General features: G+C 41.8%; 2 protein-coding genes across 2 annotated transcripts; both read right to left on the reverse strand.

Moving 5' to 3' along the window:
* Positions 1-6,568: 6,568 nt before the first annotated feature.
* On the reverse strand, positions 6,569-10,687 carry LOC111232975 (E3 ubiquitin-protein ligase TRIM21-like). The gene is made up of 2 exons (XM_022760695.1): positions 10,553-10,687; positions 6,569-9,214 (listed from the first exon to the last, which is right to left on the reverse strand). Exon 2 carries the CDS (start codon positions 9,203-9,205, stop codon positions 7,562-7,564), a length of 1,644 nt encoding a protein of 547 aa, XP_022616416.1. The 5' UTR covers positions 9,206-9,214; positions 10,553-10,687; the 3' UTR covers positions 6,569-7,561.
* A 268-nt stretch (positions 10,688-10,955) lies between these two features.
* LOC111232979 (E3 ubiquitin-protein ligase TRIM21-like) lies at positions 10,956-15,208 on the reverse strand. The gene is made up of 2 exons (XM_022760698.1): positions 14,598-15,208; positions 10,956-13,258 (listed from the first exon to the last, which is right to left on the reverse strand). The coding sequence occupies exon 2, from the start codon at positions 13,247-13,249 to the stop codon at positions 11,603-11,605; it is 1,647 nt and encodes a 548-aa protein (XP_022616419.1). The 5' UTR covers positions 13,250-13,258; positions 14,598-15,208; the 3' UTR covers positions 10,956-11,602.
* Positions 15,209-15,455: the final 247 nt, after the last annotated feature.

Consider the following 15,455-nt stretch of genomic DNA (forward strand, 5'->3'; position numbering starts at 1 on the left):
CTGTTGTTGTTATTGAGAGGTCTGTCTCCGACTGTCACCTGTCAAAATTAAAGCAGAAAATGTCAAAAACATCATCTTAAACCTGCTGTAAATGATTTGTTTGGCCACTTGGGGGCAGCAGAGAACGCTGTAAATGCTAAATTAACATATTTTCAGCTTTTAGAGTTGGTTTGATGAAAACAGCTGCTGCTGGAAAAGGAATGAGCCACAAAACCAAAACTAGGAGCTAAAAGAGGCTGAAAACCTCGGCTCTGTCACATAAACCAACAAAACATTTCACAACGTGTTGATGTAACATTATATAGAGATGCCTCAGAACTGTTGCGGAGAGGATGACGCTCGCTGCTGTTGCCATGGTAACCGGTTGTTAAGGGATCAGGAGTGGTGGGAACAGACGGTCCTGAGGGGCTTCAGTGATGTAAGGTAATTAAGACTTCTGTTTTCTTTCATGATTTTCAGAGAACTGAGAGTCCAGGGTGACTGAACAACTCTGAACAACACTGTACAGTATATATATGTATGTACAGTACATATTTATATGTGTGTATATACATATATATGTATGTGTGTGTGCAATATGTAAAAAAGAGAAGAGCGCTCACTGAGTATTTTTTAAAAGAAATTCTTCTCTTTAGCCTTTAACTGTCTCTGAAATTCTGACTTTGCTCAGCACTTCTTTTAAATGTCTTTTTATGATTTATTATTTTATTCATTATTTTATTTTATTTACAATGATGCTTTTAATGTTTAATGATGTTTTTATGTTCAGTTTATGTCTTTCATGTGAAGAACTTTGTGCAGGTAATTTCTTTGTTGTAAAACACTTTGTGCCACATTTCTTGTATGAAAGGTGTTGTACTAAATAAAGTTTATTATTAGTATTATTATTATTATTATTATTAATAAATATATATACAAATATATACATACATGTTACTATTGTCGGACTAAATCCAGTGTTGTGTCACCAGGTAATGGGCGTAACATTTACTAAACAGACATCTGTTGTATCTTTGTTGCTGTGGATTGTGATTCTGGATCAGGTTCTGCATCAGTTACCTGATAATGAAAGCCTTTGATAGGCAGGTGTTATTCACACCTGGGTTGCTCTCCTGGACCGTTAACACGGGGAAAGGATCCTTCACGGTCTACGACGGATACGAAGGTGTGACCTCGTCCTCCGAGGATTCGAGCCCTGAACTGTGACTCAGAGAAGAAGAAGAAGAAGAAGAAGAAGTTGAATGTCTGTGGCACTAAACTGCATCACACACACACACACACACACACGCACACACACACACACACACACACACACGCGCGCGCACACACACCCTTTCATCAACTTGAATAAGGCCTTAAAACTGGTTCTCAGAGCAACACACACTGAGACTTTCTTACATTATACACACAAACTCAATATTACATGCAAGTCACACAAACACACACACACACACACACACACACACACACACACACACACACTCGTCCTTGGTGTACTGGCAGTCCATGTGGGTGAGAGGGAGGTCATGCAGCCCCCCCTCCTCCTGAGTCGTCACTCATTTGAAAAGGCCAATGCACTTTTACTATTTTATCCTCTGACTCTCATATCCACACACACACACACACACATATACACACACACACACACACACATATACACACACACACACACACACACACATATACACACACACACACACACACACACATATACACACACACACACACACCGCTCCATTATCCCTCTCTCCAACAAGGCAGACCATTCATCTGCCACGCAGGCCGACGTGCCTGGAATTGGATCACTGCTCTTAAAGCATCTGAGCACAATGAGCAAACTGTGTGTGTGTGTGTGTGTGTGTGTGTGTGTGTGTGTGTGTGTGTGTGTGTGTGTGTGTGTGTGTGTGTGTGTGTGTGTGTGTGTTTAACGTGTTCACACCTGAATGCTAATAGAGGAGGAGCGCGGGCGTGGTTTAGGTTTGACAGCTGAATTAACTGGCAGTAGCAGAACACCTTCAGTAATTGTGTTTGACACTAATGTTCCACTATTAATCTGAATGTGATAATATTTGATACAGGTCATTTAAACAGATATAATATTTATACATTATTTACTTTAGATATTTACTTTAACTTTAAATTATAAAACAGATTCTGAATGTAGTGTTTTCAGATTAAGAGTCGGGACGTGTTGATGTCATTCAGAGGTTACAGTCACCTCTGTGCTCAGACCAACGACAGACTGAGAAACCTGTTTATAAACACTTTGAAAAGACATTTCAAGTATGTATTTAAACAATTAATTAAGATAATTAATGTTCATGAGTCATGAAACCTTTGAGTGTGAATATTGTTTTTCTCAGAATAAGATGATTTTAATGACTTCCTCTGCTGTCAAAATAAAATACCAGCTTTCCTCTACATTTCTATGAAATGATGAAGGAGAACTTTGTAGGGCAGGTAAGGGTTAATGTGCCTGAACAGTACAGCTCTGACTGAGGAAGTCCTCCAGTGCTGTGACATCAGCAGGTTCTGCTTTTTGTTTGCCAACAGTGAGACGGTGCGGCCTGAACCCGCGGTGACTCACGGCGGCGGAGTCTCCCTTGGAAAACACCAAACACACACCGACGCTCAGAAATGTGCAGATCCAGTTTGTGAAGTGTGAGGTCATCGTGGGAGCAGAGACAGCCGCCTCGTGAGATCAGACCAGAGGCTGCGCCTTGTGTCAGCTGGAAGCTAAAGGTCAAAGCTTCATCTTATAGGATGATGCTGCGTTCAAGTGCCACTGGGTGAAACGTCAGAGTGATGATGAGTGATGAGCAGACTTCAGCTTTCAGAGAGTCATCACCACATTCTCTGTTTCATCTCAGAGCAGGAAGTGATGAAACGAACCAGTCGCACTGAACAAAGCTTCATGTTCCTACCAGTGACCCCTAGAGCCTGCAATATGAATTACACCTCACATTACACCTGTGGAGGACAAATATATTTACCTCCTTATAAACAAAACAAGCATCAACCTCCAGACTGAAACATGAAGCTGCAGTTCCTCTAACGACCACTAGAGTCTGGCTCCAACAGTGAGTCAGTCCCCATAGACTCCCATGTTAAAATGTCCAACTTTACAGCAGAAATCAACATGTTTACAGCCTGGTACAAAAACTGTTTTGGTCTCTAGAGCTAATTTCCTCCTTCATGACACCTGTTTATATAACTCACCTGTTTACATTTTATTAAGACTTAAAGAAATGGAGGGTTGGGGGCGTGGCCTCTTTAAGTGACAGGTGGGTGAACATATGCTTGAGACAAACCAGCATGAACTGAAGTCTCAGATCAACACAAACCCCTCCTCTTTGACCATTTTTGGATCAGCTGGGAGTAAGGGGGCGGAGTCAGACACTGCCAAGATGGCGACAGTAGGGCAGCTCACTCTGAGCTTCAGAAACCTGCGGGTGATGTCACAGAGGCGACGTCCATCTTTATTTACAGTCTGCCACAGGTCGATTGTGCAGCAGGTTATTATGACCCATAGTTACATTTTGTTGCTAGGCAACCTTAGTATTTGTGTGACTGTTAAAATCATTCCCAGCTGCAGAAACAACAACACAACATTAGAAACATGTGAAAAAAATGTCAGGCACTGGGCCAGAGTCAGGACAGTGAAACAACCGACATGAAGACATTAATGAAGAATGAAGATGGAATTGTGTTTGACGAGAACTGGAAGATGTGAGCAGTAAAACAGACTGATCCAACCTTCACACAGACGTCACATGTGGAATCAAAGCAAATCAAATAATGGTTTTTATTTGTTCAACATGTTCATGTCACATGGGAAACAGATGGTCTGAGCAGTGAAATAAGTTCTTGAAAAGAAACCTACTTTGATGCAAGAAACACCTGAAAAAATGACATTAATAAAAAGTCATAATAATTTAAAAAAAACTGCTTTCACATGAAAACCAACACGACAGAGAATTCAGGCGACTGAATCCGAGATTCTGAAAATTATTTTGTAAAAAATGAAAATTTACATATGTTATAAAAAAGTAGTGACCTTACAACAGAATTGTCAAGATAAGAATAAATTCATTATTTTACAAGAACAATGTTTATATTTTAAGAACAGAATGTGGTTATTACTGTTATTAATGAATAATTATTATTAATTAAAAAACTTGAATTTACAACCTTTTTACAACATTTTTGCTTGCAGAATTGTAAAATTATAACTAAGTATTTAGTTAAACTAGTTAAACTAGTTAAACTAGTAACTTTTTTGTAAAATTGAATTTTCCTAAAATATTTATTTTTGATGTTCAGTTCAAATTTATTCCTTAGAATGTTAAAGCTTTTGTTCCCATGTCTTTTCCTGATATATAAGGGCATTTTCTTGTAAAATCATGACATTGTCTCTTCACATTACAATTTTCTGTGTAAACTTATTATAAACTTATCATTATTGTAATATTAAGTAGGCAATTTTTTTCTCAAATTACTTTATCACAAATAGTTTTATTCTGAAAACTTTTCCTTTTTCCTTTAAATATTTTGACTTTAACACAGTGGTACAAGATATGTACATGTTTCAAAAAGCCATGATGCATTTTTAACTTTTTTGTTTTGTATAAATGAATTAAAGAAAAAAATAAGCATACGTGTAAAAATACATTTAAAATTCTCCTGGTAAAAATGACATATATCCTCTCAGAGTCCACCTGTTTTAAACCTAATCCATTTGCATATGTAAATGTGATGAGCTGATAACAGAAGAACTGTACTAGCTCCACAGTACCTCTTTAATAGAACTCTTTAATATGAAATAATAAAAAAAACACCTCTGAAAGCCTATTGGTCCTGCTGCTGTGCCCACCCCCCTAGTTTGGGGGGGGGGGGCGTCTACCTACAAGCTCAAGTCATCCAGAAAAGCTGTGAAAAAAACTGGCCCTTTCCGGCGGAGAGAACGCCGTCATGTTTAAACTGACAAAGGTTTAAACATTTACTCCATCAGAACCGTCTAATGGGCCGTGTACGGGCCAGCGGGTCATATCTGATATGATGTAGACGACATATATGCAGCGTATGTGCAAAATTACAGATATGTCAAATTACATGAAGTATATAAACACAACAACGTAACTACACATGTGTAATACTGTGACACAGAGCGGTGGAGTAACTGCAGGATCTGTTGGAGTGGGAGGAACCACATCGTTCAGGTGTTGTTGTTATTTTGTCCAGATACACGTGTGTGTGTGTGTGTGTGTGTGTGTGTGTGTGTGTGTGTGTGTGTGTGTGTGTGTGTGTGTGTGTGTGTGTGTGTCATGAAGCTGGTGTCACATTCATCATCGTCCCTCATAAATCTCACAGAGAGAAACACTGAAGTCTGAGGTTCCTCCTAACAACAGGTCAAACTGTCGGGACAAACAGAGGAGGCGTCCAGCAGGAAGGAGGAGGAGGAGGAAGAGGAGGAGGACGGGTGTGTTGTCAACGGTCTGCAGCCGAAGATCAAACATCAGAGATTAGGGAGAAACAGCTGGAATCATAAGAACAGATCTGAACATCTGTATCCCTGATTAATAAAAGGACTCAGTGATGAGGAGTCCAGCAGACCCTCGTCTGTCCTCTAACTGTCCTCGCTGAGTTTCCCTCCTCTGAGGATCACCTGTTCCTCATCTACCACTTATCATGCTCAGTATATGTTGTGCTGTCCGATCGCATGCATGAAACCTGGTCACCTGGCATGTCACCTGTCTGCCTTCTCTCCTTCTTTGTGCTGCAGTTACTCTATTTACACGAGTCTCAGAGAAAATATGCACCTGTGACAGACTGAAATCACACTCGCTATTTAGAGAGCGTAAGTGTTTTCACATCAACAGAAACATGCAGTAGACTGACCAGACGTCCCCGTGTTACAGGGACGGTCCCTGTTTTTGGTGTCCTGTCCCCAGAGAATGTCCCCGTGAATTAGAAACAAATGTCTAGTGTTGCGCTCGTTTTGGCCAACAGAGGGGGCTGGTTGCTAGCTAAAGAAGTTTTTTTTGTTGTCTCTAGGCAGAGAAGGTTAGCTCGCTCACAAAGGAGTTCAGGAGTTCATAACCAGGCAGTAAACCAATGAAAAACAAACATACGCAAAACCCCCATTTCCCAGCTAATTAGTTAGTTGACAAACTAAGCTAACAAGGACAGGTATGCTGAGCGCAGACACTGATACTTGCTAATTAGTGCTAACATATAAACAAACAAACACCACCACACAGAGATGTCTCATACACTGACTCAATCAGCTGAGGTGACGCCGAGCTGACAGCTAGCGGCTAGTCAAATGTGACCGCACCCACCTGTCACTCAAAGAGGCCACGCCCTCAATTCTCCATAACTGTAGTGCTTAATAAAATGTAAACAGGTGAGTTATATAAACAGGTGTCATGAAGGAGGAAATTAGCTCTAGAGACCAGAACAGTTTTTGTACCAGGCTGTAAACATATTTATTTCTGCTGTAAAGTTGGACAGTTTAACATGGGAGTCTATGGGGACTGACTCACTGCTGGAGCCAGACTCTAGTGGTCGTTAGAGGAACTGCAGCTTCTGGTTCTTCTTCATGTTTCAGCCTTGGAGGTTGTTTCTTGGGATGAAGGAGTGAATATAACCTACTGTGTTCACTGTTGTGCTGGGTGACTGTGGATATGTTGTTTGGTCTTTTATTTTAATTCCACAGTCAGAATAAAGTCTGTCCTAGAGTGACAGGAAGTGGGACAGTCAAAAAAATTAAGTAAAAATGGAAAGACCTTCTTCTGCTGTGACCAAGGTTGAGATGGAGATGATTTTTTTACGCTCTTATTTCTTCACCTTTAGATTATTGTAAGGGTCATTGTAACTTTAGAGTCTTGCATGGTCAAACACGTCAGTATATTGCTGAGCTCCTCCTCCTTTATCCGGCCAATCAGGCTCTTAGGTGTGCTCAACATAAATTACTGGCTGTACCTCAAAACCACAACAAAAACTGAGGTGACTGTGATTTACAAGTTGTGGAAAACTCCCTTCTTCAATTCGACCCCTGGACTCCTGTGAAACAGCAGCAAACATTTTTATTCAGACAGGCCTGTCTGAAGAGCTGCTTCATTTTATTCCTCCACGCTGGCGACAACCAAAGAAGGAGCCATATTGTTTTTGGGTTGTTCGTCTGTCTACATGTCTGTCTCATCTTGGTGAACAACATAGCTCAGTAACGCCTTGAAAGAACTTCTTCAAATTTGGGACAAACATTCACATGGAGTCGACGATGAACTGATTCGATTTTGGTGGCTTAAGCTCAAACTTCAAAGGGCGAGGTCATGGTGACTGTCACACAGTTGATGAAATTGATGCATTTAATTAAAGTGTTGCATGTTTAATGGAATACATATAATCTAATGATAAAATGTAACTCTATCACCATTAATCATATTCTGTAGAGTGAAAAGATGTTAATAGCATCACACTGAGTATGTTACTTTCTTCCCTTGAATAAAGATAATTCAATTCATCAAATCAAAAATTAAAACCAAGTTATTTTATTATTCTACTCAGTTTGATTGACAGGACAGATGATCAGAGGGGCGGAGTTTTTACCACCATCATTATTACAGGGACTGAAGTATGGGTAGAGTTTCTCAGTGAAGGAGCAGCCAGTAAAGGAGTAGATGAGAGCTGCAGCAGCTACGTCATAAAAGGAGACCAGACCCTCCTCATAATCCACAAACACCCCCACCTTCTCAGGCTGAGACTTCAGAGAGAGACAGACTGGAGGGTCATCAAGAGCTCTGTACTCATTTCCATTTCTCAACCATATCGTCCAGTAACCATCATCAGGGCTCAGTGTGATGACTCCGTTCCTGTCGATCGACTCTCTGGCCACTCCTAAATCCCAGTCAGTCTTTCCTTTAACCTGAACCTCAAAGTAAAATCTGCCTGAAGAGAAACTCTGCTTTCCTAACACACAGGGACAAGAAGAAAACCTCTCTGGGTTGTCTGGGAGATTCTTCCTCACATCACCATGATTGACTTGTTTTCCATCATCAGACAGGATGAGTTTAGGATGTGCTGTATCAGGATCCAGAGTCACATCCTCTGCATACTGCTGGACCCTCTTCAGCTCAGCCTCAATCAGCTTCTTCATCTCTTCACTGAGCGTCTCCTCCAGCTGAGCCACAGCTCTCACCACAGTCCCCTCATATGATGGTGGACGGACTCTGACCTCTGTCCAGTCCTTGGTGGGTGGAGCAGCTTTCAGGGATGGGAAGCTTTGGAGGAGGTGGAGGTGGTCTTCAGAGAGTGAGAGCTGCTCCACCTCAGTGCTTCTCTTCATCAGCTCAGAGATTTCCTGTTCCAGCTCTGTGATGAAGTCTTCAGCCTGTTTGTCTGTGGTTTTCTGTTTGTCTTCGATCTCCTTTATGAGCTGGTTCAGGCCTCTGTCAACAGACTCCTTCAGAGCAGTGAAGACCTGAACACCTTCTGCTTTCTCTCTGTCTGCATCATCTTTACTGATCTTGACTGAGTGTTTGATCTCCTGAATCTTCACTCGTCTCTTCTGGATCATTTGCTGAATTTCAGCCTCTGTCTCCTCCAGCTCTGCCTTCTTTCCTTCATATCCTTCTTTCAGAGGAACAAACTCATGTGTCTTGTGGTCTAAAACAGAGCAGAGCATGCAGACACATGTCTGGTCGGTCTGACAGAACAGCTCCAGAGGTTTATCGTGCTTCGTACACATCCTGTCTTCCAGGTTCTCCACAGGGTCGATCAGCTGATGTCTTTTCAGGCCTGACACTGTCAGGTGAGGCTCCAGGTGAGTCTCACAGTAGGAGGTCAGACACACCAGGCAGGACTTCAGGGCCTTCAGTTTGGTTCCAGTGCAGACGTCACAGGAAACTTCTCCTGGTTTGGAAACTTGTTGCTCTGAGCTGCTGCTGCTGGTTTTCTGTTGAGCTTCATGTTTGAACTGAGCAACCACCTCAGAGATGAAAGTGTTGACCCTGAACTGAGGTCTTACATAGAAAACCTCTTTACACATGGGACACTGACATGGGACATTAATGTCCCAGTGTGTAGTGATGCAGTTCTTACAGAAGTTGTGTCCACATGATGTAGTGACTGGATCAGTGAACACATCCAGACAGATGGAGCACAGGAACTGATCTTCAGATCTCAGGTTGCTGGCAGCAGACATGTCTACACACTGAGAGAGAAAGAAAAGAAACATTTCATTTGAAATAATCTTTTAATTATTTGTTTAAAAGGAAGAAGAGTGATGACTTTTACGTTTAGTATAAACTGTGATATTAGTCAAAGTAATTTTGAGTTATGTCATAATTCAGTGGGGACAGGGAAACTTGTACCGAGCTGAGTCGTGTCACGACTGAACAAGGACGTGAACCCAAACGCACGACTCAAGACCAAAAGATACAAAAATAAACAATCTTTATTGATAAAGTAACAATACAAAATCACTCTCTAAGGAGGCAAAAAACTACTAACCAAAAATCGCTCTTGATAGAGGAAAACACGTTCGTGAGAAAATAACAAGGATAACACAAGAACTCAAAGGTACCTGACGTGGCTTGGATATGGTGACAAATGGCTTGGCTGACTGTAACAAACAAGACGAACTAGCACAGGACAAAGAGAGACACAGACTCTAAATACACACAAGGTAAGGAGACACAGGTGGAGACAATCAGGGGGGAAGGAGCAAGTTATTTGAAACGAGAGGGAAGTACGATTTCAAAATAAAACAGGAAGTCACGAGACAGCATAAAGTCAGGACAACACAAAAGTAACTTAACATAATTTCTTGGACATGACAAGTCGCGAGTAACTGTGACCATTTAATCTGTTAAAGCTCAAATATTCATCCACATGAGTTTATAGCAGCTAAATGCAATAAATTCAAAATGGCTGACTTCCTGTTGGGTTTAGGGTATGGGTGCCAGAGGCTTTTCTGTAAGTCTTGGCATGTTACACGTTTCTACTGAATTTCATACATGTAGGTGAAGCACAGGGCGAGTATTGCCTTGTTTTAAAGTTTCTAGGGGGCGCTGTTGAGCCAACTTTATACTCCCATGTGGAAGACCCATAAAATATATAGACTTTTAGCAGGTAAAGTTCCACTTACTTGGTGACAAACATAATGTATTTCCTCTTGCTGCTTCACAATAAAAGGCCTGTTACTCGTTCACAGGTGCTGGAAAGCTTTTATTGTGAAACAGCTAGAGGAAGTAGAATGTATTACAGCTGTAGGAAGTGATAATTTAACAGTAATAAAAGCAGGAAATGAGTGAAAGTAAAGTGTAAACCACAGAGACTCAGTAAGGAGTTAGAAACGTCCTGAGAACTGACACAGAGACAGTTTAAGGTGGACTATAGTGGGTCTGTGGACAAACACACACAGTTATATTGTGACCCATTTCACAAGTGTCAGTATGAAATGAAGAGAGTGAAACTTCCACCTGAGTAGAGATGAAGATTTGTGTTGGTGCTGGTTGTTCAAACAGTAAATATGATCAGCTGTACTCACCAGTGTTTGGTAGAGACTCTGCTGTGTTGTTGACAAAGACCTGATGGACTCAGTTTAATTTTCTGTCAGAGAGAAACAGACTCGTCTCCACTGCAGCTCAGTTGTTGCTCTGACAGACTTAAGTTTCATTTCTGGAGTGAGACGTTGAAGCTGTGCTTTGTTTCCTGTGTTGCTCCTCTTCTCACTGCAGCTCAGTTTCTCTCTGCTTTTATTGTGAAAGAGCAGGGTTTCCTCTGGTGAAAATGGAGCAAAGGTGGAACTGCACCTCACAGGTGGGAGGAGTGAAGTTTCTGAATGATTGTTACTGTTCAGATAAAACTTTATTGATCCGTGGTGAAACGTCATGTTCCAGCAGCAGAGAGACAGATTTGACTTTCATTTTATTTTCATCAGACAGGATCTTTAAAACATTTCAACATCAGCTGAGTTTATTTTACAGTTTTCTTTTTACAATCACATATTTACAGATTCATTTAAATCATAAACCATCTCACCTGCATTTATAAAAGTAATAAAACATGTCCAGTAATTAACAAAATTATTCTCTATTAGAATCTAATGTATTAATTAACTGTTCATGTTCAGTGTAACAGTGACAGCTGCTGTTGTCTGTATCTGTGTGTAACGGGCCTCACTCTCAACTGAAGCTTCATGACACGATGAAATATTCATTATTATTTTTTCTGTAGCTGCTCTGACATTTTTCTCCACATTTTTTCTGTCTTTAGAAACTATGATTCTGATTCTACCGGAGCTGAAAGTAAAAGTCTGTGTGTTTAACTGAAGTTTAAACAGATTTTCTCCACATGTCCAATGGACACATTAGTGACTGTGACAGGGTTTATGTAAATAATGCATCTAATTCATGTGTTTTCTGTGAAACATAATAAATATGATGAAAAGACTCATGATGAAAAGTGATCAAACCACCACAGTCATCAGATTCTGTAGAAAGTGAGAAGATGTAAACCGCATCACACTGAGTATGAACATTTGTTCTCTTGAATAAATATGAATCAATTCATAAAAACAAAAAGTTATTTTATTATTCTACTCAGTTTGATTGACAGGACAGATGATCAGAGGGGCGGAGTTTTTACCACCGTGATTAAGACAGGGACTGAAGTATGGGTAGAGTTTCTCAGTGAAGGAGCAGCCAGTAAAGGAGTAGATGAGAGCTGCAGCAGCTACGTCATAAAAGGAGTCCAGACCCTCCTCATAATCCACAAACACCCCTGCTTTCTCAGGCTGAGACATCAGAGAGAGACGTACTGGAGGGCCAGCATTAGCATCGTACTCATTTCCATTTCTCAACCATATCATCCAATAACCATCATCAGGGCTCAGTGGGATGAATCCCTTCCTGTTGATCGACTCTCTGGCCACTCCTAAATCCCACTCAGTCTTTCCTTTAACCTGAACCTCAAAGTAAAATCTGCCTGAAGAGAAACTCTGCTTTCCTAAGACAAAAACACAGTGAGAAAACCTCTCTGGGTTGTCTGGGAGATTCTTCCTCACATCACTATCATGTACTTGTTTTCCATCATCAGACAGGATGAGCCAGTGATTTGCTGTATCAGGATCCAGAGTCACATCCTCTGCATACTGCTGGACCCTCTTCAGCTCAGCCTCATTAATCAGCTTCTTCATCTTTTTACTGAGCGTCTCCTCCAGCTGAGCCACAGCTCTCACCACAGTCCCCTCATATGATGGTGGACGGACTCTGACCTCTGTCCAGTCCTTGGTGGGTGGAGCAGCTTTCAGGGATGGGAAGCTTTGGAGGAGGTGGAGGTGGTCTTCAGAGAGTGAGAGCTGCTCCACCTCAGTGCTTCTCTTCATCAGCTCAGAGATTTCCTGTTCCAGCTCTGTGATGAAGTCTTCAGCCTGTTTGTCTGTGGTTTTCTGTTTGTCTTCGATCTCCTTTATGAGCTGGTTCAGGCCTCTGTCAACAGACTCCTTCAGAGCAGTGAAGACCTGAACACCTTCTGCTTTCTCTCTGTCTGCATCATCTTTACTGATCTTGACTGAGTGTTTGATCTCCTGAATCTTCACTCGTCTCTTCTGGATCATTTGCTGAATTTCAGCCTCTGTCTCCTCCAGCTCTGCCTTCTTTCCTTCATATCCTTCTTTCAGAGGAACAAACTCATGTGTCTTGTGGTCTAAAACAGAGCAGAGCATGCAGACACATGTCTGGTCGGTCTGACAGAACAGCTCCAGAGGTTTATCGTGCTTCGTACACATCCTGTCTTCCAGGTTCTCCACAGGGTCGATCAGCTGATGTCTTTTCAGGCCTGACACTGTCAGGTGAGGCTCCAGGTGAGTCTCACAGTAGGAGGTCAGACACACCAGGCAGGACTTCAGGGCCTTCAGTTTGGTTCCAGTGCAGACGTCACAGGAAACTTCTCCTGGTTTGGAAACTTGTTGCTCTGAGCTGCTGCTGCTGGTTTTCTGTTGAGCTTCATGTTTGAACTGAGCAACCACCTCAGAGATGAAAGTGTTGATGTGAAGCTCAGGTCTTCTTTTAAAAACTTTGTTACACATGGGACACTGACACCTGTCACTAATGTCCCAGTGTGTAGTGATGCAGTTCTTACAGAAGTTGTGTCCACATGATGTAGTGACTGGATCAGTGAACACATCCAGACAGATGGAGCACAGGAACTGATCTTCAGATCTCAGGTTGCTGGCAGCAGACATGTCTACACACTGAGAGCGAAAGAAAAGAAACATTTCATTTGAAATAATCTTTTAATTATTTGTTTAAAAGGAAGAAGAGTGATGACTTTTACGTTTAGTATAAACTGTGATATTAGTCAAAGTAATTTTGAGTTATGTCATAATTCAGTGGGGACAGGGAAACTTGTACCGAGCTGAGTCGTGTCACGACTGAACAAGGACGTGAACCCAAACGCACGACTCAAGACCAAAAGATACAAAAATAAACAATCTTTATTGATAAAGTAACAATACAAAATCACTCTCTAAGGAGGCAAAAAACTACTAACCAAAAATCGCTCTTGATAGAGGAAAACACGTTCGTGAGAAAATAACAAGGATAACACAAGAATTCAAAGGTACCTGACGTGGCTTGGATATGGTGACAAATGGCTTGGCTGACTGTAACAAACAAGACGAACTAGCACAGGACAAAGGGAGACACAGACTCTAAATACACACAAGGTAGGGAGACACAGGCGGGACACATACAGGGGGGAAGGAGCAAGTTATTTGAAACGAGAGGGAAGTACGATTTCAAAATAAAACAGGAAGTCACGAGACAGCATAAAGACAGGACAACACAAAAGTAACTTAACATAATTTCTTGGACATGACAAGTCGCGAGTAACTGTGACCATTTAATCTGTTAAAGCTCAAATATTCATCCACATGAGTTTATAGCAGCTAAATGCAATAAATTCAAAATGGCTGACTTCCTGTTGGGTTTAGGGTATGGGTGCCAGAGGCTTTTCTGTAAGTCTTGGCATGTTACACGTTTCTACTGAATTTCATACATGTAGGTGAAGCACAGGGCGAGTATTGCCTTGTTTTAAAGTTTCTAGGGGGCGCTGTTGAGCCAACTTTATACTCCCATGTGGAAGACCCATAAAATATATAGACTTTTAGCAGGTAAAGTTCCACTTACTTGGTGACAAACATAATGTATTTCCTCTTGCTGCTTCACAATAAAAGGCCTGTTACTCGTTCACAGGTGCTGGAAAGCTTTTATTGTGAAACAGCTAGAGGAAGTAGAATGTATTACAGCTGTAGGAAGTGATAACTTAACAGTAATAAAAGCAGGAAATGAGTGAAAGTAAAGCGGAAACCACAGAGAGTCAGTAAGGAGTTAGAAACGTCCTGAGAACTGACACAGAGACAGTTTAAGGTGGACTATAGTGGGTCTGTGGACAAACACACACAGTTATATTGTGACCCATTTCACAAGTGTCAGTATGAAATGAAGAGAGTGAAACTTCCACCTGAGTAGAGATGAAGATTTGTGTTGGTGCTGGTTGTTCAAACAGTAAATATGATCAGCTGTACTCACCAGTGTTTGGTAGAGACTCTGCTGTGTTGTTGACAAAGACCTGATGGACTCAGTTTAATTTTCTGTCAGAGAGAAACAGACTCGTCTCCACTGCAGCTCAGTTGTTGCTCTGACAGACTTTACTTTCATTTCTGGAGTGAGACGTTGAAGCTGTGCTTTGTTTCCTGTGTTGCTCCTCTTCTCACTGCAGCTCAGTTTCTCTCTGCTTTTATTGTGAAAGAGCAGGGTTTCCTCTGGTGAACATGAAGCAAAGGCGGAACTGCACCTCACAGGTGGGAGGAGGGAAGTTTGTCAACTGTTACTGTTCAGATAAATCTTTATTGATCCGTGGTGAAACGTCATGTACCACTTATACCCTGGTGACATATTGGGAAGGTTTTGTAAATAAAGATGGACGTCACCCACATGTTTCTGAAGCTCAGAGTGAGCTGCTCCACCGTCACCATCTTGGCAGTATCTCAATCCGCCCCTAAATCCCAACTAGTCAAAAGTCACTCACATGAAAACCGCCCATGTTCACATGATGCGAGCGCACAAAACAGATCCACGAGAAGGAAACCGATCTCGCAAGGGAGTGAACGCGAACGCACAACGTCTGCGCGAGAGCAAGTTTCCACTCCATGAGCACAACTGCAGCCGCTGGAGCACAGAGCCCTGATGAGCGCTCGCTCAACCCTCGCTACGTGCTCGGATTATTCAAGCTCTCACAATGCCAGATGGGATTTTGGAGGGAGGGAGTGTTTGTTATTCGATGAGGAGTCAGAGCTGAAGAGGTGGAGAGGCCTCCTCAGTTTTTACCTGCACAACGACAGAGGAGGGACACGTTCGGTGAGAGGTGACAGTCAACAGGTGGGAGAA

Source organism: Seriola dumerili, unplaced genomic scaffold, assembly GCF_002260705.1.
Source record: "Seriola dumerili isolate Sdu_G_001 unplaced genomic scaffold, Sdu_1.0 BDQW01000349.1, whole genome shotgun sequence".
Classification (NCBI taxonomy): Eukaryota; Metazoa; Chordata; class Actinopteri; order Carangiformes; family Carangidae; genus Seriola; species Seriola dumerili.